Source organism: Amia ocellicauda, chromosome 1 (genome assembly GCF_036373705.1).
Source record: "Amia ocellicauda isolate fAmiCal2 chromosome 1, fAmiCal2.hap1, whole genome shotgun sequence".
NCBI classification, from domain to species: domain Eukaryota; kingdom Metazoa; phylum Chordata; class Actinopteri; order Amiiformes; family Amiidae; genus Amia; species Amia ocellicauda.
The window spans coordinates 10,399,297-10,426,534 of NC_089850.1; the positions used below are offsets into that span (position 1 = coordinate 10,399,297).

General features: G+C 40.8%; 1 protein-coding gene across 1 annotated transcript in view; it reads left to right on the forward strand.

Moving 5' to 3' along the window:
• Positions 1 to 8,834: 8,834 nt before the first annotated feature.
• Positions 8,835 to 27,238, forward strand: part of asap2a (ArfGAP with SH3 domain, ankyrin repeat and PH domain 2a) — an 85,308-nt gene continuing 66,904 nt past the window's right edge. Inside the window, exon 1 of the mRNA XM_066716252.1 lies at positions 8,835 to 9,375. Coding sequence (XP_066572349.1) covers positions 9,250 to 9,375 — 126 coding nt within the window. The 5' untranslated portion in view covers positions 8,835 to 9,249. The remainder of the gene's footprint in view (positions 9,376 to 27,238) is intronic.

The following is a 27,238-nucleotide window of genomic DNA, read 5'->3' on the forward strand; positions in this document are numbered from 1 at the left end:
GAATCTAAAGCACTGCGTGATTTAACAATGTACACAGAGCTAATTGGTCCTGGGCCTAACGCACATCTCTTGCGGTATTCTCAAATCATCTGAAGTCACTGAAACATCCCCATATTTGATTCTTCCAGTTGTTGATTCTACATTTGTTTATTCATTTTTGCTGCCACTTTAGTCAGTTAAACTAATTGCATATATGAATTCATTAAAACCTGAAAAACTGAACAACCTGAGAGAAACCAGACTCCCTTCGTGATGTGGATCTAGACCAAATCAAGACGTTGCCCTTCCTGCAAATCACTAAATTACTAATCTATACCCTGTTGCAGTATAATGTATTGAAAAAAGCCACCTTCTACTTCTTAAAAATAAAAACACAATCATGTACAGGTTTGTACTTGGCAGGTTGTATCATTAATTTACAGATGTTCTGATATAGACCCTTTGTAAGTGAATGATTCTGTGTTAATAGCTTAATTATTATGCATTTATAAACTGACACATTTGTACTGTCAACTGACGCATAACTATACATGCCTACAGGTAGTGCTAGTGCAATAGCTTTCTATATTATGTTGTCTGAAAATGCCATCAGCAAAAATCTGACGTGTGAAATTAAGGGATAATACTAAGTGTAAATTGGATATAATGTTCTAAGCTCAGCACTGTCTGCTCTGAAGGAACATCATTTTTGGCCGCATTTCCAAGCTCAGTGTAATAATAATGCCAATTATATTGTCAGTCTTTTTCTTTATTACTGCTCATTCCTTTTTAGCCCTGAGGACTTTTTTTCCTGTTCTGTTCATTCAACTCTTGCAAATGTCTTTGTGTGTGTGTGTGTGTGTGTGTGTGTGTGTGTGTGTGTAATCTCTCACACCTTTTCACCAGATACAGTGGAGGAAATAAAACAAAAGAAATGCTATCTCAGACTGGTACGCGAAATGTCCGATTTGGCACGAAATATATCAGTTGGCCGCTTTGCTTTGCAGCTGTTCAAATATGATCTCAGGATCTCAGCACAAAAATGCTGGAGTGCCATGCCATTTAGAGCACATGAGAGAATCCTTTATATAGAACATTATGTCATGTTAGAAGACCACCGCCCACTCACTGTTCTGCCCCGGCTCCGCTGAAATGTTTTTAATAAAAGCAAAACAGGCAGGAATTCCCCCCCGACCATGTCTCCTTGTGTTTCTATCTCTTCCTTTCCAGAAACAGGAAAGTAGTTCACCACTGCATATAGGTTAACTCTACTCTAACCTGCTTTCACATGAGAAGACACTAAGTTATGATTATCCATGATTTCTTGTCTCTGTGCATTGCACCCGCACAGTCACATTCAAGTGACACAAAGACAAGCAAAAAGGAGAATAGCTAGTGACAGCATCATAACAGTAAAGCCTGGTTCCTGTCTGAGAAAGGGAACTCGACAGGTCTTGTGGTTCGTTATTTATTTATATATCACCTTTTCTTAAATACTCTTTTTAATGTAATGCTATGGGAGAAGGATGTTTATTTTTGGCAATTTTGCCTTGATAAGCCATGTCCTACTTAACAAATGAGCGAGTATGATCTTAGCTTGTTTACTCCCGTGCTCCAGATTTCTAGATGTAAACCTATACTGACCCAGGATGTAGAGCATATCTGATGTCTTTCTATACATTTATCATTCCTTTTCCCTCGTTGCTGACCAACCATTGGACGTTGACCTCAGGGGTGGAGTTGCACCAGTTCCCAATGGCGACCATCATATTTTGAGTGATTTGTTTGCTTGTTTGAAACAAAGTACAAATCTGACTCTGAAGTGTGACCTGCAACAACATTACACTCCTGGTTTGTTTTAAATTGGCGAGAAAGTTATTCACAGGGGACCCATTTAGTGGAGCTGGAATGACTCAGTGAACTGGTCGATCGACAAGACTGATAACATGAGGTCTGCTCGCACTGGGGGAGAAAGTACTTGATAGATTCCATTCTGTACTGCAGCACAATTCCCTGCAAATCACCCTGTCTTTCCTGTATTAAAGTATGTGGAAGTGCGATGTTTGCATGTTAGGGCAAGGATTGGTGGAAGGGTGGAGGGGGGTGCTCTCAGGGCTATTGATGCAATGTGTCAAGGCAGTGGAAACAGCTGCTTTAATGTAATTGTAAACCTGCTAAATACACAGCTTGCCAGACTGAGAGTCACTTGGAAAAAAACGAAAAAACTGGCTCTGTCTCCCTCTCAGAGCTGCTCAGCCAGACACCATGGCATCAGGGTTTATTTGACCGAGCTCTTCCCTATCTCTCCCTTCACTGCCTGTCACTCCTGCTCTCCCCTATGCCCATCCTGGCCACTAATCTTGTGTTTGTCTGCTTCTTTAAAGACTAATCACCACACTGGAGTTGGGTGTATGGCCCCTGTAAGGTTTTTTTTTTTGGTATCAGCTTTCTTTCCCTTCGCTTAACTTAAGTTTGTGTAGGGCTCTACAGTGCAGGAAAGGAAGATGTGCTCACCCTGCCACTCTTGCGTAGGTTATGTTAGTGCTATGCAGTAGTTGTATATCTCAGTTATGTTTGGTCCTGCGCTTTTTGTGAGGATCTCTTAGTTACTCAATCAAATATCCGTCCCACACCACGTGGAGGTGTAAGGCCACTGTAAGGGTTAGGGCATGTACATTTTCTCTGTTTTAATTGAAAATTGAACTGAAACAAGCATTTGATGTACTGCAATTTGTTTTTCCACTTGTTATTTTTATCCGGGGTGCTCGTTGTGTGTCTGTCTGTGTGTGAAGGCTATGAGAATACAGTGTCTTTGAACTAGAAGACTGGGTACTGAGTTTTAACAGGAAAACTTTGTGGTCATGGGGAAGTATTACTGCCAAAATCAAGTTGCCAAAACCTACAATAAACACTGTGTGGTCCGCTACAGAATAACACATTTTCTCAGTAGTCAGGAACACCATCACCAAGATGACAGTTAAAAACAACATGAAAGAAAAAGAACAACCAAAAAAAAAAACATTCTCCCTTCAGTAACCAAGACCATTAAAGAAAATGAGTTATTTCTGTGCTGCTAGATTCTAGTGGCACAGAAACGGCTAATTTTCCTAACCGTGGCAGTCTATAATGTTTCTGCGACAATAGGCCACACGTCCATAATCCCCCCGAGGTAAAAGATGACTTTTTCCAGTTTTAATAACTTAAAACTGTACATGCTGCTTTCCTAGAATGGATTACTGAAAAGGAAGAGGCCAGCCTTTCCATGGCAATTCAAGCTGGAGTACCTGTTGAAAGAACACTTTGGAAAGCCAGACCATTAAACTGGCAAAGCAGCACCTTCTCAGACATTGAATCCAGGGGAGCGGACAAAGAGTGAGGCTGTACTGCAGATGATTCTACTAAGGTCCTGCTGAGACAATGGGCAGCCAACAAACTCATCTTTTTTGTTTGTAAGTTAATACTGAAGACAGATGCGTGCGAGATGGGCATGCTAATGTTTCAGTTGGTCATGCACGTTGTATGTCTGGGTGGCAGATGTGGGCCTGAAAAATGTAATTTCATATTCATGTGTAATATCTATGAATGGCAGGCTGTATTTATCTGGTCTTTCGCAATCACTGCAGTTATGATTATTAATTATGAAGTTAGCAGATGTCGTTTCCAAATGTGATGGACCTGTTTCTGGCGAACACTAACATACAGTGTTGTAGAGATGGTTTTGACATTGCAGGAGAAACAATTTTTTTTTTTTTTTTAAATCACACATTACAGTAAATATAGTGCTTGTCTACCAATGAACCGAAGGGAGCCGGCAATGTCAGTTTTTTTTTTTTTCATTCCAAAGCCAAACTGAACCGATCTTTCTTAGATTGGAGTGACTCACTACTTCTGGCCACTCCGGTTTAGGCGTGGGAGAGTCATCAAAATCTCGGCGCATAATAAAATCTGGTTTCTTTCACACTAATGTTTAGATGCACTATAAACTCAGCAAAGCGTAACTTCAAATACTTTAACGCTAATGTGCACCAACAAAATAAATAAAGAAAAGGCCAAGCTGTTTTTTCTGGAGACTGGAGTGTGCTTTGAAACAAATTATACATCCTCAAAAGTTATATATATATATATATATATATATATATATATATACATACATATTTATTTATTTATTTATTTATTTATACTTAACTATATTTTTGCACTTTGTTTTGCACTTATGTTGTAAGTCGCCCTGGATAAGGGCGTCTGCCAAGAAATAAAAAAAGAATATATATATATATATATATATATATATATAGTTATAAGCATTATTAATTTACTTTATTGAGAAGACCCCATGCATTATCCTGCAGTGCCTGAGAAAAGATTTCAGTTTTATTTCAATTAAATTCCTTCTGCGTTTCATTTGTGACCTTTCATTTCATTTGTGAAACTGGAGTTTCGCGATGCATAAATAAGTGTTCTTTAAAAGACTTGTGTTTTGTGTTTTTCTTGCTGTGACACTGAGCTATAGATGAGATAAAGGCAGGTATGAGTCACCCTGCATCAGGCCTTTTAGTTGCTGCTTCTTCAAAAACAGTGCATGTTTCTTGCACTACACAGAGGACTCATTCTCTATTGAACAACTCTGTCCCGGGCAACAGAGGAGCATTCAGGCCATACAAACTCATTCACTGACCCTCCAGTTCACAGCAGAAGGAGTTTGGAAATAGATACAACAGTTCAGGTTTACTACTACTTTAGCTACCGTACCAATATTATAGAATGTGTAAAGACTGCTATTCCTCCACAGCGACGGACCGGGTTTGATTTCGGCCTTGGGTGTCTGCCTGTGTGGAGTTTATATGTTCTCCCCGTGGCTGTGTGGGTTTATCTGGGTTTTCTCAGGTTTCCTTCCACCCAAAGACAGGCTGCTTAGATTGATTGTGCGTCTTAGTGCTGCTCAACAATGGTCTGGTGTCCCATCCAGGGTGTGCTCTGCCTTGCGACCTGTGTCTGCTGGGCCTGGGCTCTGACTCCGTGACCCTGTACCGGAAGGAGTGGTTATTGAATAGGGGTGGATTTTATCAACGAAGAAAGACTCTGAATGCCATGTGTCCCTAAAACAACTATACGCTGGTGCTTTGTTTCCGACATTGTGAAAGTTGATCACCAGATGGCTTTTGTGTTACTGGAGGGATTAAGTGAACTCAATAGTCATCCTACGAGGCAAGATCCGCACACTGATACTGGGAGAGAACGAGAGATCGTCTTTCTGCTTTGCAAAGAATTCTCCACTGGTGACCATTTAACTGTGTCAAGGGCTGAACTCCTCTGTGTCATACGTTTTCGAAGTTTTTATTTATAGCTACACGCAATTTGTCAGTTGTTACAAAATGCTGAATGTTTATCTCAGTAAACCTGTGCAGTATAATAGATCAATCTTAAAATGGAGGGTTTCCTGCATTAATACAGGGACATAAAGAGTAGTCTAGTTAAAAGCCTGTCACTGGGAAAACATAGGTCAACGACAGAATGCCATTACTAAAATGCACTGCTTGACGATCCTATAATATAAATGCAGTTTATGTGACGATATCTCTCCCTACCACCCACTCTCCTATCCCATATCTCCTGTCTGTTCATTGTCCCTCTTTGCCTTCCAGTGGTTGAACTAGCTGCCTATAAACTCTAATCACCAGCACTGTGCCACTTCAAACTGACCAACATGGACGACCAAACCGCAGTCCCCTTTTGTTTATTTGTTTGTTTCAATGCATGCTTCTTATTCAAGTGTATTGCATTATAAGCCTTCATCTTATTTGCTGCACTTGCTGTTTGACAGGAATGTGAGATACAAATTTACATTTTCAATCAACAGAACTTTGGGATGTGTAACCTATATACACTCACCTAAAGGATTATTAGGAACACCATACTAATACTGTGTTTGACCCCCTTTCGCCTTCAGAACTGCCTTAATTCTACGTGGCATAGATTCAACAATAGAACAATTGGCCCATATTGATACGATAGCATCTTGCAGTTGATGGAGATTTGTGGGATGCACATCCAGGGCACGAAGCTCCTGTTCCACCACATCCCAAAGATGCTCTATTGGGTTGAGATCTGGTGACTGTGGGGGCCAGTTTAGTACAGTGAACTCATTTTCATGTTCAAGAAACCAATTTGAAATGATTCGACCTTTGTGACATGGTGCATTATCCTGCTGGAAGTAGCCATCAGAGGATGGGTACATGGTGGTCATAAAGGGATGGACATGGTCAGAAACAATGCTCAGGTAGGCCGTGGCATTTAAACGATGCCCAATTGGCACTAAGGGGCCTAAAGTGTGCCAAGAAAACATCCCCCACACCATTACACCACCACCACCAGCCTGCACAGTGGTAACAAGGCATGATGGATCCATGTTCTCATTCTGTTTACGCCAAATTCTGACTCTACCATCTGAATGTCTCAACAGAAATTGAGACTCATCAGACCAGGCAACATTTTTCCAGTCTTCAACTGTCCAATTTTGGTGAGCTTGTGCAAATTGTAGCCTCTTTTTACTATTTGTAGTGGAGATGAGTGGTACCCGGTGGGGTCTTCTGCTGTTGTAGCCCATCCGCCTCAAGGTTGTACGTGTTGTGGCTTCACAAATGCTTTGCTGCATACCTCGGTTGTAACGAGTGGTTATTTCAGTCAAAGTTGCTCTTCTATCAGCTTGAATCAGTCGGCCCATTCTCCTCTGACCTCTAGCATCAACAAGGCATTTCCGCCCACAGGACTGCCGCATACTGGATGTTTTTCCCTTTTCACACCATTCTTGTAAACCCTAGAAATGGTTGTGCGTGAAATTCCCAGTAACTGAGCAGATTGTGAAATACTCAGACCGGCCCGTCGGGCACCAACAACCATGCCACGCTCAAAATTGCTTAAATCACCTTTCTTTCCCATTCAGACATTCAGTTTGGAGTTCAGGAGATTGTCTTGACCAGGACCACACCCCTAAATGCATTGAAGCAACTGCCATGTGATTGGTTGATTAGATAATTGCATTAATGAGAAATTGAACAGGTGTTCCTAATAATCCTTTAGGTGAGTGTATATACTTTATATTCTGTTCAAGAAATATTCTATCCTTTTGTGTCAAGGAGTCAGTAACAAAAAACAAAAGGCACTGGGCTGGACTAAGATGCAGCTCCTCAGTTCAAGAGGAGAGCAAGCCATTTTCATGCATAATGAGGAGAAATCTATCACTACATATTGCCAAGAATCTGTAACAGGCTGGACACTGACTTGAGAAAACAACAGAATGCAGCTTCCAAGATTCTAGAAGGAAATTATTTAAGAATGCATTGAAGAAATATTAAGGGATACTTAACATTGTTTTAATGAGTTTTAATGCCACATTCAAGTGTTCAATTAACACATGAAGTCTCACAGACCAAACACACTACATTCCTAAATGTTATTGAGAATAGAATGAAAAAGGATAACGACAGCGACAGTGACGAAGCAAAGTGAAATCGTTGCTAAACGTGTTCTTAAAATGACATGGAAACAACAGAGGGTGGGACCTGTGCTAAAGTGGACTTCAGTGAGTTTCATTTCAAAACTGTTTACACTCCCTTGTCTGCAGGGGTCAGCTGTGTGAATGAATCACGTCAGATCCATCTTAATTAATTAGACACTGCAAAAAGAGCCGAGCACACTTGGGGAACAGCTCAGTGTTGAGGCTTTTCATATGAAGCCAATTGAAGCATCATTGAATTGTCAGAAGAATGATACTGTGGTTCAAAGCTCCAGTCAGTATCAACCATTTGGTTTCACTTGGCCCTGTTTGATTATCAGAGAGCATTAGTCACTTATTGTGAATTTCTTTTGGTATATATAAAATAATATGAGTCAACAAGGTATAGAAATAGTCATCCGGCTGTAGCAAGTACTGCACAAACAGGAAAGCTTAGATGTATTGTGACATTCTGTACTGCATAACAGTGCATTGAGTAAAATATGAAAATTGACGTATGCCTTCCTCTTGATAGATGGCATTCATTTCTGTGAATTTACATAACAGTCCCCATTCTGCTGTGTATGCAAAATGTAGGCATGCTCAGCGTAAGCACATATCTGATATGAAGTTCCACTGGCGTTTAGAGACAATTGACAGACACCTTACTCTCCCCCCTTTTCAGGTGGATGTGGAAGACTACATGTTCCCTATTCCAGCATAGCAAAGTCGGTTCACATAAAACAAAATACTGCATACAAATGCGGACTATCCCATTACAATAAAGTAAACACTATATATATATATATATATATGTAAATCATTTTTCTTTGTAAATAAAAACCACAATTTGCATATCCAAATGTTTACTTTCACATTTTAGAAAATAATTGCTCTTCTGGAAAAGACACATATTTATGATGTTGCTATATTTCTATTGCATTCTAAAAACACTTAAAATATATGAAATACACATACATATGTAAGTTTCCCATTTGGGTGGTGGTGACTGAATGGAAGGAAGGTGATGCATTTGTCAAAGTTGGCGAATAATAACGTCCTGCTTAAAAGGGTGGGGGAAGACCCAGATCTGTTGGAGTAAATTATTCTGACGTCGATCCGAAGTCATACCGACTCCCGTAAGGCCAGGTGCGTGCACACCACTCCGCATTCACCTGCGCCGAATAAACGGGGGTAACCTCGCCTCTCCACCTTAAAAACGCTCCGGGCCCGCACGGAATTCTGCGAGGAGACCACGCCCCTCCCGCGCCGCGATTGGTCCGATGCCGACGGCGGCTGCTTCCGATTGGCTGGGAGCCTCCTCCACTGAACCCGCCCCTCCACCTTTACTTTGACAATTTCTGCGCCTTCATTGAAATCTGTCGCCGCTCGGCTGGGAAGTTTACAGCCCGTCAGAGGTGGAGGAGCGCCGGGACAAGGCAGGGCTGCGCCTCGGTGAAAAGCACGGCCAGAAGCAGGGAAGAAACGCCGCCACTCTGCAGTTCCCCTTGGCGCGGGGTCGGAGCAACCCTGGGAGATCTTGGGAGGAAGAGCCGTGGAAAGCAGTGCGCTAGCGCAGGGAAGTGCACTTACATCGACTGGGATATCCTGCTGGGAACACGTCCTCTCCAGCAATGATCCTGTGGGAATCATCTCACCAGAGCTCTTGTCGCTAAACTTTGCAGTCTGTTTGGTACAAGTGGGACAAGGACCACATTTTGGTTTAATACATATATAGATCATTTGGGAATAGAAGCGTCTTTGAAAGGGAATACACAATGCCGGACCAGATAACAGTGTCGGAGTTTGTGGCCGAGACCAATGAAGATTACAAAGCCCCCACAGCCTCCAACTTCACCACCAGGATGTCTCACTGCAAGAACACCGTGGCCGCGCTGGAGGAGGTAAAGTCCCCGGTTCTCTGCGTTACTCCAAACCTCGGGTCGCGTCGGTGTTGCGCAGATGCGCGCAGGTCTGCGCGGCTCCACCAATGGGAGCGCTGGGATCCTTGCGGAGCTGCGCAGGACTGCGGAAGCCTGCGCTCCACCAAACGCGACCTGTGTCGTGTCCGGCGGCCCCGGGGCTTTGTTTCAGTGAAAGAGACCGTAAATGCAGCTGGGCCAACAAGTGTGCTGACCTTTGCAAACTGTTTTTGTCTCTGCCTGCGCGGTGTGAGTAGCGCAACTGATCTGTATTGTGCCGTCAAGGGCTCTTTCCTCATCAGAGCCTACATTGGTTTTGTTGTCATAACTTGCATTGTTTCAAAGTGACAGTCTTGTGTGCCAGTATACCTGGAATGACACATTGCACCAAGGATAGAGACCATCAAAAACGGGGGAATTTGTTGTTAGCGTATATATAGATGTCTGATCATCATTTGTGTCAACACTTGGGTCTATTTAGTTTCCTGTCCACCTGGAATGGTTTCATGTCATTGTTGTGCTCTTAGGTCAGACTTTACTCGTGCGTTGCCTTTCTCCCCCCACTGTAAAGCAGTGAGGTGGATCTTTACCTGCAAGGTGGAAGACGCACACAAGCGGGACTCGATTCTTTGTCTAATAGAACGTAGCATGACGTCACTTTTAGAGATCAGAGAATAATCTTTTGTGTCCGAGTTCTACTAAGTGCAGAACAAAATACATTAAGAAATCCTGCTGCAAAGAAAGGAAAAATGCTTCCGCTGAGCTAAAGCAAGTGCTTTCTGCAATTCCTCAGCTGTGCACGGCTGCAAGCTGGCGGCAATACTACTGTGCACAGTTGAACCTCGCCCCGTCAGATATAAATAGAAATTCCCAAACCGTATTCCTGTGAACACCAGTGCAGAGCCTATGGACCCGTTTCATTCATTCATTAATGATGCTGCTTTCCGATTACAGTCAGATCATGGAAATGCATCGTTTTATGCATACAATATTTACAAAAATGAAAATCTGACTTCATTTAAATGCATTTTTTACATTATCTACTTGGTGGGTCTGCGAAAGATATTTTAATGACATCTGATGTGAAATCTACTTTCGTGTACTCGAGGACTGCAAATCTTTGTCTGCAGCGGCTTGAGAAATGGCATGAGCAATGGATTAGTTACATTCCCCACCAGTGTAGTGCTAGTGGGGGGGGGGGGGGTTGATTTATTTCCCTTAATTTCAACACATCTCTTGCATGTGCATTTCCTTGAGGCAGTGTCTGAACAGTTGTGCAAGACTTCTTCTCGGTCCAGGACACGGTCCCTAACTGGGTTTGACGCCTGGTGAACTGGGACCAGTGTCCCAGGAGTTGTTGCTCCATGACATGAAAGGAATAACAGTTGTCGGTTGTTAGGCCTGGGCTGCAGGGTAGTTGTTCCTGTTCTTGGAATCACAGTCCATGATGATAGTGTCTACGCAGTGGTGTGTCATGGGAACACCAACATGAAATAGTTCAACCATAGGACAAGTCGGTGCAACTCACCAATTTCCTGCATTGCACATCGGAGCACTACTAACCCCAGTGAGAGATTTTATATTGAACACATTGATAACAGATACTGGCACAATTCCTCAGGAGCTTGGGAGTGACGTTTTCCTTTCATTTTATTTGTTATACCAATGAGATAGTAATGCTTTACTTTAGACTTCAACCTATGAGATGTAGACATTTAAACCCTCGTCTGTGTGGGGGGAATCCCAGTGGGACGAGTCCTTCCACATGTTTGGTTTCTAATCAAATCTACTTCCATGGCCTTTTCATTAGCTTTATGGGACACAATTGGGTGTCTGTCAGCCATTATTACCATAAATGTTCCTCTCTCTGTATTGAAATTCTCTGGTGGTTGCCTCATAATAGTGTGGAGGCTATTTTTGTTATTAAAAATAAATAAACTTAAAAGGCTGACGAGCAGAGCAGGATCTTTTCTTCATACGACTTTTCTTCCTTGAAATACTACGTCAGGGACACAATAGCATAGAAGTATTTGTATTATATTAAAAGAGCTGAAACAATGTAAACTCACCTGAATGTGTCTGAGCATGTCCGTTAAGGTGTATGTAGATTGCAATTTCGAAGGCTCTTAGTTACAGTACAGTTACAGTTTTTGGGAGCTTCATTTTGGCTTCTAAAGCTGGAATTCAGCATGTAGTTCTAAAGTTCTTGTTTAATAATAATTTAAGATATGTAATCTTATAACCCAATTAGGAGTGAGCCATGATTGCTTAGCTACTGGTCCCCAGATTGGTTTCAGTGCAGCACGTTGTGTTGACATAAACAGGGCATAAAAACAAAAAAACGAACTCAAAAAGCTAATTAATAAATGACATGCTGGTCTGTGGATTGCACAGACATGCGAGAGAATTTTTTTCTGGACAAAAGTGAACTCCGGCTGTAGTTTTGCATTTTAATAGTGGTTATGAATAGAATAGTCCACATTTTGGCTAAGGGGTTTAGTACGAAGTCAAAGGGATCTCTGCAGCTGTACAATTACAAGCAGGAGATGTAGCCTACAAGTAATGTTAATGAGGTAGAGAGTTCGTATTGTGTATTGGCTTCCTGGCCTTGATGTAGCACCAAATATCCATTATCTGCTTTGAATAGTTTTCTTTACATTGCTATGGATATGTCTAAATTAGGGCTTTTAATGCATTGTCTTAACTTGTATATTTTATTTTACTATCAATTTCTGATATTTCATGTGAAAATGTGGTGTAAAACCATATTGAAATAAAATACTGTGAGACTCTTAATATAAATCACGCCAAACGGATTTACATTAAAATATCTGCAGGGAAGTTTAATAAGTTAGACAAATAAATCTGGATACCAGTGCAGAATTTGTGTTCATAAACCCTGATCTGAAACCCTTAACCTAGGAGTTAGTACAGTGTTATTTATTCAACATTCGTATGTAGGTTAGGTACAGAGATCTGCCGAGGGCAAGCCTTGAAAGTATTTGAAACAGGGTTTGTGAGCTTGTGGAGTTGTTAACAGCACTGAACAATTTACCAGGCATATTCTACAGTATGATGTTTTAGCTTTCAGTAATTATAAGTAGGTTAGTTTTAGACTTCAGTAATTATAAGTAGGTTAGTTTTAGATTTCAGTAATTAGGCCGATAAGTAGTAAGATTTAAACCAGTTTACTTCCTTTTTTGTCAGAAAAGCCTTTTTGTTGCAGACCTTATTGGATAAGTGGTAGAAGCACAACCCACTTTGAATTGTCACTGTAACCTACAGCACTCTAGTGAAAGACAAGTATGTGGATGGACTGGTTTTTCTAGCTGTAATGTTTCTGTGGTGGCACTGAGAACACATGTGTGATTGTTTTTCGGTGATAACTAGTTTCTGCTTGGCTAGTTAGATAGTGCAGCTTTGAAAGTATGAAGAAACATTGTTGTATTGTGTACAGACATCTGCCATTATTGATCACAGTGTTTGCTTGAAGCACACACATCTCTTGTAACTTATTCAAAAAATACGTTGCCTGGAATCTAATATCTATCCATCTATCCATCTATCCATCCATCCATCCATCTATCTATCTATACCTAAAGATTGAATGTTTTTCAAGAACATGCTTCACCCTCTTTGGCAGTATTATATTGACCAGTTGCACTTTTTCAGGTATTAACTTACGTGCATCAGTGGATTCTTGAAAACTCTTCAAAGAATCGGAGCCGATTTTTACACTTTATCTTTTAGTGCAGCAGAGGCTTTTTCCAGTCCTGCCACCACCTCGTCAATATCTGTTACATCAGAGCCGTCTTTCAACCGATTAAAAATGATCAGAGAGTGACTTTCCTTAGGGACGGTTAGAAATCTGAAAGGCTTAAAGTCCTGAGTCTTTTTTTGGGTCCAAAGAAATATTAGGCCTTTTCATCTTCTGATTTCCCTTCCTTCTAAACATTAGCTTGCTTCCTAGAGGGCCAGCCCAATGGTAAATAAAGATGTAAACAGAAAAGCTTCAAAGCTCTCGTGTGGTTCCCTTGTCCATTTCCCCTCAGCGGGAAGAAGCTGGTGACGGCACACTATCTAGTGGAGCTTTCGTGAGATTGAAATGACAAATAGCTTACAGTGTTTTTTTGTTTTTTTTTGCCAAAATTATGTCAAGGTGTTTTGAATACAAATCACCCCAGAGCGTAGTAATATAATAAGTCTTATTTTAGACACTTAATGGATAAGAGCTAATGGATAAGAATGGTTTGCATCACTGTACACTTCTGTTTCCTAATTTGATTTGCTGCATACACATGGCACCGTCTGCGTTTTAAAGCATACTTTGAATAAACGCCGTGAAGTGCTGGTGAAATTGACAGAGCGGCCATAATTAGTGTGTCCAGATCGCAGCATATGGGTTTGTGTGGAATGTAATTTGTAATGAAGGAAGTGAAGAGGCCATGATTATGGGGTTTTCATATCCAGATTACTTTTACACTTAGTCTTCTTTCACTGTCTTGAATACCAGGCTGAGGTACACTTTTCTCTAAGGCTTTTTCCCATCGGCTTTCCTTTAAGACACAATAAACTGCATGAGCTCTCTGTGTTTTTCACATCCAGGCCTGGGGAGGCATTGATTAGTCCATGTTTTTGATCCACCGTTATCAGAACCGACTAGTTTACTTTACAGTCTTCACAGCTTCGCTCGCATATACCAGGAATGAAATCAAAGCTTATACAGAGGTCCAGTGTCTATACTTTAAATTTTGTTGTGTGTCTGTGTGTGTCTTCCCTCACTCTCTGCTGACTAAAATGATTTTGCTCTGTTACAAACTAGACAGGCAGGACAGTCGCTTCTCCTCTATTAAGTACTTGGAGCATCTCAAAAGCTAGTAGATTGCTGAAGATGTGTGGAATCTGTTTAGTGTAAACTAATGATAAACAAATGGTGTTATGATTAGTTGTGATAAGAGCAAGGTCACCTCAATGCATGGCCTACTTGTGAGTTTTCGACATCTAACTGATGTTGCCTGCTGTGGAGACTCGGCTGCAACGACTGAAAAGCCAGCCGTTCTCTTGGACAGAAATCCAATTTAACTCGACCGCACATTCACCTGAGTTCTCACGCAGGACACGGGCGGATCTAAATGTCAGTGACAGCCGCCTGCGTTTCCTCCAGCCCTCGTCTGGCACTGACAGGGGAAGACCTGTGTCCTTTGTCTTCACTGTGACTCATAGAGACATTTCCACACGACTCTGCGGAAACTGGGGATCCGCTGCCTGTGCTGAGAGAGGAGTTCCTATCCTGTCTCATGTGATAGACTTAGACTCGACTCCTTCAGTGTGATCCCTAATTGTACTTGAAGCTGGAATTTATTGAAATGGCTATAAAGGATTTGTAGGAATGCTCCTCACTTCAGTATGTAATTGTGTAAAAGAACGTGGAGAGTAACTATTTGAGGATTATTTCATCTGAAGTATTTTTGAAGCCGCAGAAGTGGCTTCCGTGCAAATTGAGTAAGCTCTCCTGTAAATTACATGTTCTGTCTAAAAGTGTCAGCTAGGTCTTGAGATGCAGCATTTGTCTTCTTTCCCCCTGTATTTTAATACTAATCTGTATTGTTCTATATGAGGATAGCATGTCTTGCTCTAAAATCTCTCTTTAGTTTGGTCATGCCCTTTATTCTCTGTGCTTCAGGATGCCCAGCACTGTCTTATTTGATAAAATTGTAAAAGAGAAGTGGTTTTGGTTTCAGCTTCAGATGTGGGTTCCCTTATGCATTTATATAATGTTTTTTTGTATTTAATTATTTATATCCATTTCATTGCTGTCCCATTCTGTTTGTTTACTGCCTGGCTTTACGGCTTAAAAAACCCAAAACAAGAATCCACTTCGTCCAGAAGTGTAAATACTCAAAAGATGTCTGAAAGCATAAAACAATTAAATGTGCTTTTATAAGCACCAACGAGCAAGATTTTTAATTTAATTCAGTTTCTGCTTAACAAGGTTAAAATAAATCTCTTTTTATTGATCTTCACAAACCTCAGCTCTTCTTGTACTCCTAGCATAAGATTTAAGTGAATGTTTCGAGCACAGGTATAGGTCTCTGACTTCCGGATGAAAGAGATTTCAGATTGCTGTTTTACTGTGAAGGACCAAACCACTTGCTGAAAGTGCAGAGGGCATCAATTTAGAAAGGATAGTGCAAGTGTGAAAAGTCAATGCTGCAAAACAGTGCTGTCTGTTCTGCAAATTATTTGAATACAGCCTATTCAAAGTTTTGCATATAACTTATTACATAATGCCATAGGGTTTTAACAGCTCAGCGAGGTGCAGCTGGTGATTGTGAAGTTTTGGAAAAGGTATTGGGATTCTCCCTGGATGTGAGTAGTGATGGGAGAGTCAAGGCGTGTATACATATACATCTATTTAAAGGAAATTATTTGTTGGTGTGCAGATGAAAATGTGACCTTTCACTACCAAAACTGCAAATTTGTGACTTCCATCAAATGGATTTGAAGTTCTCTTCCATACAGCAAAAATAATATATTGAAGGGCAATTTGTTTAATTTGGGAACAGCTTACAGTGCATCCGGAAAGTATTCACAGCGCTTCACTTTTTCCACATTTTGTTATGTTACAGCCTTATTCCAAAATGGATTAAATTCATTATTTTCCTCAAAATTCTACAAACAATACCCCATAATAACAACGTGAAAGAAGTTTGTTTGAAATCTTTGCAAATGTATTAAAAATAAAAAACAAGAAAAGCACATGTACATAAGTATTCACAGCCTTTGCCATGACACTCAAAATTGAGCTCAGGTGCATCCTGTTTCCACTGATCATCCTTGAGATGTTTCTACAACTTGATTGGAGTCCACCTGTGGTAAATTCAGTTGATTGGACATGATTTGGAAAGGCATACACCTGTCTATATAAGGTCCCACAGTTAACAGTGCATGTCAGAGCACAAACCAAGCCATGCAGTCCAAGGAATTGTCTGAAGGATTGTATCGAGGAACAGATCTGGGGAAGGGTACAGAACAAATTCTGCAGCATTGAAGGTCCCAATGAGCACAGTGGCCTCCATCATCCATAAATGGAAGAAGTTTGGAACCACCAGAACTCTTCCTAGAGTTGGCTGCCCGGCCAAACTGAGCGATCGGGGGAGAAGGGCCTTAGTCAGGGAGGTGACCAAGAACCCAATGGTCACTCTGACAGAGCTCCAGCTTGTCTCTGTGGAGAAAGAGAAGAACCTTCCAGAAGAACAACCATCTCTGCAGCACTCCACCAATCAGGCCTGTATGGTAGAGTGGCCAGATGGAAGCCACTCCTCAGTAAAAGGCACATGACAGCCCGTCTGGAGTTTGCCAAAAGGCACCTGAAGGACTCTCGGACCATGAGAAACAAAATTCTCTGGTCTGATGAAACAAAGATTGAACTCGTGTCTGGAGGAAACCAGGCACCGCTCATCACCTGGCCAATACCATCCCTACAGTGAAGCATGGTGGTGGCAGCATCATGCTGTAGGGATGTTTTTCAGCGGCAGGAACTGGGAGACTAGTCGGGATCGAGGGAAAGATGAATGCAGCAATGTACAGAGACATCCTTGATGAAAACCTGCTCCAGAGCGCTCTGGACCTCAGACTGGGGCGAAGGTTCATCTTCCAACAGGACAACGACCCTAAGCACACGCCAAGATAACAAAGGAGTGGCTACAGGACAACTCTGTGAATGTCCTTGAGTGGCCCAGCCAGAGCCCAGACTTGAATCCGATTGAACATCTCTGGAGAGATCTGAAAATGGCTGTGCACCGACGCTCCCCATCCAACCTGATGGAGCTTGAGAGCTCCTGCAAAGAAGAATGGGAGAAACTGCCCAAAATAGGTGTGCCAAGCTTGTAGCATCAAACTCAAAAAGACTTGAGGCTGTAATTGGTGCCAAAGGTGCTTCAACAAAGTATTGAGCAAAGGTTGTGAATACTTATGTACATGTGCTTTTTTTGTATTTTATTTTTAATAAATTTGCAAAGATTTCAAACGAACTTCTTTCACGTTGTCATTATGGGGTATTGTTTGTAGAATTTTGAGGAAAATAATGAATTTAATCCATTTTGGAATAAGGCTGTAACATAACAAAATGTGGAAAAAGTGAAGCGCTGTGAATACTTTCCAGATGCACTGTATGAACTATATTTCTTGGATAATGGATGTGAGCATCGTAAAGTTAATATTCATCAGGGGCATTTTGATTTGAAACCATGGAGATTGAAATAAGTGTAATACCTTTCTCATACCCAGTCAGAGGGTTTCAATTATTGACCAGTAACAATGCATTTGAAATGTTTTTGAAGTTTCCTTACAGTTTTTAAATAGGCTACTTATTGTTGCGAATATGCAAATGCCTAGTGAAATGCAAGTAGTGCAAAATTATTAATCTATATGGGAATGCAAATGAAATCTCTCCTTTCAAGTCAGACAGGTACTAGCAGGACTTTATTCTGATAATCTTCTTTAAGGCTTCTGTGACCGAGGGCCCACAGAATTATACAATACGTCAAATCCCACACTTATGACAATTAGTAATATGCAGTGAACTGTGAAATTGCACTGTATTCTCTCTCTCTCCCCCCGTTACATTAACCTCTGTTGGAAACTATTAAATTTGAATAAATGTAGGTATACACTAAGAATTCAGTCATCCGAGTGACTGAACCGATGAAACTCCACAACAGGGGAACATTGTGAAAAAAATGCAAGCAGAAGAAATGTATTACTGTAATAACAATTGCTAGTTGTGAGATGTGAACACTGATAGGAAAAAATGTTGTCTACGCTTTCCATAAACATTGGTCAAAAAACTTAAAATGGGAAGCTGCTCTCCTGCTTTCTCTTTAGACCTTTATCTTTTATCAAGGTGTTACCAAACCATCTTCAAACGGAGCAAGACAGTTTTCCTCCAGGCTGTGAACCACATATAAATATTAGGTGTTGAGCGTTCGGGCAGGTTTGCACAAGCCTATCATTGCACGCTTCTTTTGGAAGTGCTTTGGACTTGAGTTCAGAAAGAATGGGAGCAAAATCAATATCCTTCTAAGCAATTCATTATAGTACTGTATTTATTTTTCTTAGTGTTTTTCCATTACTCCCATTATTCAATACGTATTCACAATAGCAGTGTGCCGAGCGAAGAACAATCAGTGCAGTGGGATTCACACAGGTGATCTGAGCTGAGTGTTGAGTACCGGATACAAAATAAACTTGAAAATTGCATGACATTTAGTGAGAAATTCTTTAATAAAAACATTAAAATGCCTCTTAGGGTACATTCAGTCTGAAGTGTCAGTTGAGTAATTATGTAATGTTCAATCAGTACAGGTGACAGTTTAACAAATCGATTCGCTTATAGTTTAATCAAAGAAACGGTCGCTTTGGAAAATGACAAGTCGTAAAATTACAGGTCAGCATAAATCTGGTGAAATGGCTGCATTATCGTGAGCAATAGCCATGTTTCTTAAACGCACCAAATTTCAGAGGTTTCCATACTGCATTATTGGAGCCTGGAATATTTATTTATTTATTTTTCTGTCAGTGTTGGTTTGATGCAATCCAGGCTTAAGTGGTATGATTTCCTTTCAAATACCTCCAGCATTTAAAATAAATTGGAAGCATCAATGCATTTAGCTTAACAGATGAGGAAAGTAAGGTAGATTTGAAGTTAAAATAAAGACATTTTCACCATCCAGAGAAAGTGAGCTCTCCGAGGAGGCATGTCTGTAATGTGCTGAATATGATTCTTACACCCCCATCAACTGTGAGGTGCAGAGTGGAGACGGGGCGAAAACACGAGGAGAATGTCATGGTATTTGTTGCCAACAGTTGCTGTAGACGCCACGGTCTGTGGGTATGCAAACCTCATGGCTGATGTGAATTCTACATCTCTGCAAACTCATCCCAGTAACTGGATGATTGAACGTATTCATGCACAATGTCCACAATCCCCCAGTATCTCTCCGCGGCAGTACAGTGTTTCTTTAAAACTCTTGGCAGTCATTCTCATGCAGAACTCCACTGGTGACTTGTTCAACAAGATTTCCCCCCCCCCCCCCCAGTCACTGTAGCGTGACCCATAAATAAACCTATCAAGGGTGCAAGAATGTATTTGTATTCTGTTGGTTTAGCCTGTCAACTTAAAAAAAAAATATATAGATATTATTCTAGAAAAGCGAACACCCTATTCTGTTTACTTTAAGAAAACACTACATGGGATAAAAAAGACCTGCCAACAGTCTACATGATGGGAAAATGAAAATACCATTCTAGGAGAGTTTAAAAGAGATTATTTGATGTGGTTTATTCAAATGCATGAGAGACTTCCCATCACGCCAATTTCAGGAACTAACACATTGGATACATTTCCGCCTTGTTAATCTATTGAGAGTTACCAAAGAGTAATAAGCAGGAACTCCAGATGTGCACTACAGTACATAGAATTAAATCATGCATGTTCTTTTTTTCTTTTTAATCAGTGACAGGGCTTTGTTTTTTAATTAGATGTAACCACAGAGTTCCTATCATTTGGGCTAAACAAGAGTGGCTCCATGTCCTCTGTCCAGTAATCTCATCTCGTCAGGGAGGGTCTGGTGACAATATACCGCTGGTCCACAAACATCAGTTTCCCGTGAGTCATCTGTCATTGAGAAGGACACGCTGATGTAGTGTCTGAACATTTGCGATCCGATACGTTGGATTCAAAATTCAGAAGAGTAACTGCACTGGAAGGGAAGGCCTTGAGAGAATCGTATGTTTCAAAAGCCAGGCCTTTCATTGTTCAATATGGGGAAAAAAGGGAAAATCCCAGTCCAAAACAAACCCAGAGACCACTCGCACGCAAAAATTGTTTCCTCCAAATTTGTTAAGTGCCGTTTGTTTTTAGATCTTGTCCTGCTAAAAGTTAATTATGTCAGCGGTTTCTGGGTCTCTGTCTTATCAGAAATCCTGTGATTTTCAGCTGAAGAAATGCAAGATTGTACCAAGAGCCTCAGTCTTGCTGTGTGTGTCAGTGTGTAGTTGTGAGTGTGTGTGTGTGCGTGTATTCATGTATCCTGGGCAGTGACTCTGTGTTATGTGCTCATTGATGGCATCAGCTGCAAGTAGTCGGACAGCTGTTTGCTGAACAGGTGTGAGGGAGGAAAGTTTTAACAAGCTCTCATAGGAATGAATAAAGAATTAAGGAATAATCCCAAACTAACTGCCTTGGCGAAGTCAGATATTTCTCAAGATCCCAAGAAATAGAAGCCCGAAGTGCCACCTTGGCATGCCTTTTGCCATGAGGAGCTTACCACACTTATTAATTTCAGTTGTGAAGGGGTCTGGGCAGCATCTGTGCCGTCCTCCCCTGAAATGAATCATATGGGCAGAATACCAAAGCAGATAAATTACGAAATCCACCCCCACCCCCTTCCCCGAATTTGTTGCTGAGCTTGGCAAGAATTTCCTTTTTGTCCAGAGAAAATGTCTTCTGTTATGAGCCCTTTAACTCATTTGCCCGTAACTTGCCCTCTTGTTTTTATGTGTAATTAGTAAGAAGTATTTTCTGACTGGGCACACAAGTGTGACCTTTGCAATTTGTGGGTAAGGGAAAGTTATTAATGTTAATGTTTTTATGGGTGGAAAAACTTCTCAACATTAGAAATGCCATGGAGGACAGGCAAATGAAAGGAGCAAATTCTTGTGTGTGTGAAAATGAACATCCTGCAGAAAGTGCGGGGGAAGCGTCTTCACTTTTTCAGAACATTAACAGAACACAATGGAGCCCTCTCAATCAATGGCTTTCTACTGGAGCTCAAGTAGCTCTCCATGGTGTCTGTGCCATTGAAAAGGGCTCCCACCCGGGACAGGCAAGGTCAAATCAATGTCTCGATTCATTTGGAGGGCAGCACACAAAACCATGTGAACTTGCAAGGCTGCTGCAATATGGGCTGCGACTGTGTGAGGAAGTTCTGCAGAGGAGTGAGAAGAAAATCTTGTTAATTGGGTAGGCCAAAAGCCATTGATCTGGGCAAGTCAGAAGTGAAACAGCCTTTGTTCACGGCCAAGTGCATCTTATTACACATTAATGTAAGGCTGGAGGCCCACAATCGGGGAAGCTACCAAACTTGTGCTGTACACAGTTGCCATTGCGTGCTGTTAAGTAGTACCGTTTCCCTTTAATCACATATTGATTTGCTTTTCTAAAGAGCGCAACACAATTTGTTTTGAATTTGGTTTTACGGATTTAACAGATTGATTCAAGCGAGAAAAATAAATTTTGTATGACGGTCAGCACAGAGCTTGTCCGATTCTAAAAGAGTTTTTAGGACTCTTAATCTTTGTGGTTGCACATCAGGAACAGGTGTTGAGTATTTTCCTAATAAACCTGGAGTGAAATTAATTGAGGGAAAAATGAACACCGGAAGACAAGACTGATCTGTCAGACCTTTAATTGTATGTATTCATTTAAAAATGCCACAGTTCCAAAGACAAATTAATTTGGTAATCTTTAGTTTCCTTTTTTTTTTTTTTCCCCGCAAACTTTAAGCTAAGGTGCTGATTTGTTTTCCCTTTTTTTGGGGGGTGTGAGTGGGGGTTGGGTGATTACTGCTCCACTGACCTAATTTTACCAAATGTTAATGGCAATCCCTTTTGGCACCAGCAGTTTTCTAACAATGATGTATCTGGTAAACACAAAGCAGATTGCAGATGAACTTCTCTTCAGAGCAGACCTGTCGGCTGATTTTTTTTTTTTGCATTCACAAAAGTGGACTCCATTGGACCATGTTGGACCTTTTTTTTGTAGTTTTGTTTTTCAAAATCAAGTTGCTCTGAATTAACTGATTTTAGGTTTCTTGGTCTACGTGCCAGACTTTAACCCTTTTCACACCCTGAGAAGCAGTACTGGAGTGAGAGAATTTTATAATGTTTGCATTTTCAGACTCACAGTTCATATAGAGGCATTAATAATGGGCTCTCATTGTCAAGTTCCTTTTAATTATACTGTACCTTTAACTGGACATCTAATTTTGGACTATGGAATTCAGTGTCGGAAAAAAATGACAATAAAGTTAAGAGAAACAGGATGTTTGACTAAGAGTAAGAGGAGGCAGAAGGAGAGAGATAAGCAGTGAATAAATGTCTGTATATTCCTGTAACCTGCGCTTCTCCGGTTTAAGAAATAGATTTGATCTTGGAGACGCTGCATTTGTGAAATGTTTAGGTTTTTACACCAGAAAGATCATGGTATATTGCCATAATCTTTGACACTACGTAAAATAAATGCCAATTGGTCAAGTCAGTTTTTTTTGTGCAGTTTTACTTTCTTGTTTTGATCCTAAATTAGATGGGGGAAGACTTGGCTTGGTAATTAATGTGTAGCGTAGTGTGCATTTCTGTACTGTGGATGTGCTCAGCATTTCATCAAAAGCTCAGCACTGTGTAGTCAAGTCTATGGTCCAGGTCTGCCAGTCGGACAGAGCCACAGGAAGCCATGAAAGCTGAGGGGCAAACAAAATATTTTACAGCAAATACGTTTCCAGGGACAATAGGGTGATGGGTGATTAGAGAATTGGTGTGAGGGTCAGTGGAGATCCTTTGTGTAACAAAGGCGCTATGTAAAGGCATTGATTCCCTAAGGAAATGTCTGGGAACAGGGACTTAATGTTTAATCTGTTCAACAGGCATTGCAGACCCAGACCGCTGCTCTCACACTTGGGGGGTTGTTTATAACACATGCAATAGCAAAACTAACATTTTTTTTGTGCCCCTAAAATGTTGGTATTTTATTTAATATGAGGTTTACTGGGAGCAGTTATTTTGCTTATTAACTGCAGTGTGCTGTGACTGTACCCCCCCCCACATATCAAAGGAAATGAAATAATCCCATTTCTCTTTTATATGACCAGTGGACTGAGTGAGTCAAATACAGATTACCTTCTGTCTTCATCTGGAAAACGGCAATGCAACCATGTTATCCTGTGTAATAAGACCCTATAGGCTGACTTGTGTCCACATAATGATTTACACAAAAAGTTTTACTCCATTTGGCAATTCTGTGGTGACAAAGGGGGCTTCAGCAGAATTGGAGGGACACGTTCAAGGTGTCAGAAGGGCTGTGGTCAATTTATTGTAATATAGGCCTTGCTTACCAAGTGTTCATTCCCTGGGAATTACTGCTCTGATAGATCGGTAGAAAAGTGGGAAAAGGAAGTGTTGCACTACACCACTAAAGTAATGATTTCCTTGTTGGGTTTGCTTTCCAAGGCGTAGAGGTTGCAGCGTGCAAGGAAACTGGTGTCAGGAAGCAATAGACCCATTCTGGCATGTGCGGTCGCAGCCCGCGCACATTTGATCTCCATTTGTTCTGCCATCTCTCAGGCAGCTCTCTGATTGCCCCCCTGCTGTTTACAGACTTCATAAAGCACTCACGAACCCTTCTCAAAGGTAGGCACATTTTCAAAGTAAAATGGTGCTGGCTTTTACACTTGCAGCTGTTCTGAAGGAGTTAGTTGGCGATTTGTTTTAGAAAAACAGTAACATTTGGTCCTTAACTGCTTATTGCTGTTAAAAAGATACATAATGAAATAAATGACACGCATATAATACTAACTCTGTCAGCTGATTTCTAGCTGATTTAGCTTTCCACTAATCGTCGACTACCATTGGGACGACCAAGGCTAGTACTAATCAGGGTCTGTGAAATGAACCCTGTAGACCTAGACCAACTCCGAACTTTGCCTTACCTATGAATTGCAAGTTATGAACTTGTACACAATTACAGTTTCATATATTCTTCAGAAGACATATCTTACCATTTATAAATGAAAGTGCCAAAGGGTACACGTCTTTAATTTTGTGATTCACAAATAGGTCAAAGTTTTGATTTGGTCTAGGCCTAAAGCCATAGTTTGAAAACCAGCTTTGTCATTTCCAAATGGTCGCTGGGTTGAGGTTTTTATTATAATATGGTCTTAGTCATAGTCTAGACACTTTGCTCTAAACGGTTAACGTAGTGGTGGTGTGCTGTTCCATGTTTTGTAGGTGAAAATTAGATCGGAGGTTTAAAGTTTTTTTTTTTTTTTTTTTTTTTTTTCTTTTCTTTCTTGGGATCTCAAGAAGGGCCTCTCAAAATATTAACATTTTCCAAATTTACATTACAAAGTTATCTATCCAGTTATCTAACCAGAATTGGCATTCAAATTTATGCAAACCTTCTCCGGAGTCCCAAGAAACCTAAAAAACTACTTTATTTCTAATGTTGGATCAGATAATTTATTTCAAGAATATTAAAAAAAAAAAAAACTATAAATGAGAAGCCATGTAGTCAGTCTGTCTCTTGTGATTTGCTAGTAGCTGATTGAAGAGACTGGGTGCTTCATATCGTTGCACAAACCTTTTGTGAAAGGAAATCTTGAAATGAACTGCACTTGATTGCTGATATTTGACGAGCACCATTTAAGTGTTTTTGTTTGTTTGTGTTTTAATATTTAGCTCTACACATACAATCACTGAAACATTTGCACTGATTGCTGATTGTTTGGACATTAATTATACAAGATTTTGCTGGTCTACACTGCAATTTAGACTGCGCAGCACAGTTAACACTGATGTCAAGGAGTAGGCACTACATGAGCATTAGCTTTTGCTTGTTCCAAGAGTTGTATTGCATCTGTTACTTATTGGCTTCTTGACAATTTACGATTTTCCAGTTTTGCTTGTTTTCACTCTGCGTGGAGCAATAGAGCTCTCAATGAAGACATCCTGAAGAAGTCTGTCTGAGAATCTCCTTCAGGCCCAGCTAAGTCTAACACAGACAAACCCAGATTCATTCAGAAATAGCCCTAAACATTGACGTAGATTAGATTCCCAAGGAAAAACTGGGCTGGAGTCGATTTAGTCCCAGGCTGTGCTGCGCACTGTTCCATCTACCCACTCTTTCCATTAGCGTGCAGTCTCTCGCTATACGATTGCCTGAAAAGCATTACTAATTCAACCATCACCTGCAAACACAAATGATTAAGAGGGATTATTATCCTCTTGTTCTGGAAATACCTGGGTTTTTCTGAGGCATGTCATATCTTGCCCACTAATAACTATTTTGCTTTTGCATGGTCAATGGTACTAAATCAAGAGCTCTTTCCATCAAAATCAAATGAAAGTGGTGGAGTACATTATTTTCCCCTCACATTAGGTTCTATATTCTAAATTTCAGCATAAACCTGTACCACAGTTGCTCATTGGGTTGCTTGTTCCTTCACACAAAATTGTCAGTAATTCAATAAATATATTTACAAAGTGATCTCCTCAGCTAAGGTTCAGTCCAAGCACCTTCACATGAGCCTTTGAAATGTTTCTCTGGGTCTTGTCCTGAGATCCTGTGTTTTGCTTTTACTGACCGCTCCAGTGCAGTGTGAACACAACGAGAGGGGAAACCACGACAGTGCCTGCTCGAAAACATGCAAATCAAGGGTTTCTCTAAATGGAGTGGTGAAGTCGCATTACAAGATGCACACATACCTCTCCACTGACACAGGCTTGGTTTTTTTTGCACAGTGATTTTTTACATTGCCCCATTCTCTTCTCTTCAGTGTTTGAAATTGATTAATGACGCCAGTTAGTTTAATCTTATTCTGTTGTGGATTGATTTTAGTCTTGACCAGCTTTCCTAGACTACAGTTTTTCCCCTGTCAGTCATTCTATTGTATTATAAAATATTTGTAGGGTAAACTAGTGGGAGAACTAATGGTGAGGTGCTAAAAATAGTTCAAGGAACATACCTGCAAGTTTCAGGTTCCTGTATCTCTTTAAGATCTGTTTTCAAAAGTTTAATTATGACATGCTTGTTTGCCTTTTTAGCTCCGCCAAAAGACTATGAAAAAGTCAAACTCACAAAACGAGCAACTCAACCAGGGCTTTGTTTTATCAGTCGAATCCCTCAACTGGTAAAATGGCCGTAATGAGCCGTGCTGTCATGGGGAACAGAAAAGCCAAAGCACTTTGCATTTACTGTACGCTTTCTGCTGCAGGGGTCAAAGGGCACACCGAGAAACACGCCAAGGCAGTGACGAGAGATTTTGAAACTGGGTGAGATTTAGACTTCCATATACATAAATAAGATAAAAACCACAAATATATTGTCGTTGTTTAGTGTGGAAAAGGAAATGGACCTTTAATGTAAGCAGCTGTAGCAACACATGTGCATAACTGTTTTTTAAACCCTGCTTTAAGCCCTTGAGGTTCACATTGGTGGCATATCAAAGCACCTGAGTGGATAATGAATTGAGGTTTGTGGTTTCATGGGTCAGCGGGTGGCTTAGATATGGGGGAGTCTTTATCCAAACTGTAGCCGACTGCTGCTTGGTGGAATAGTTAAGAATTCTTGCTGAGCCACCTCTGACCTTGTTCCTGCTGCAGAGAAACTAGAGAACAGCATGGAGTCTGTCAATATGCATTTTTTTCCTCCCTGAAGGTTGAGCAGGGCTGGTTAGCAAAATTTGTACTGACAAAGTCATGAAACAAGTGTGCTGTGAGGAATGTCAGCCTAAGTACTGGGAGTTCATTTTACCTGCTAATTCAGCTTTGTTGCCGGACAGTAACACTTCAGTTTAGCCTTGAGGGTAGTCTGTACTCTGAAGTGTTATTGGGAGTCTAAAATCTGCACTGGTTGCTTATTTTCTTCCCCCAGAAGACCCAAATCACTATTTGAAACCTTGGCCAATATCATTGTAATATGGGTCTATGAAGTATTTCTCTTATACTGATAGATCTGTCTTTTTAAATGACCAATTTCATGTAAGGCAACACTGACCAGTTAAGCCCAACC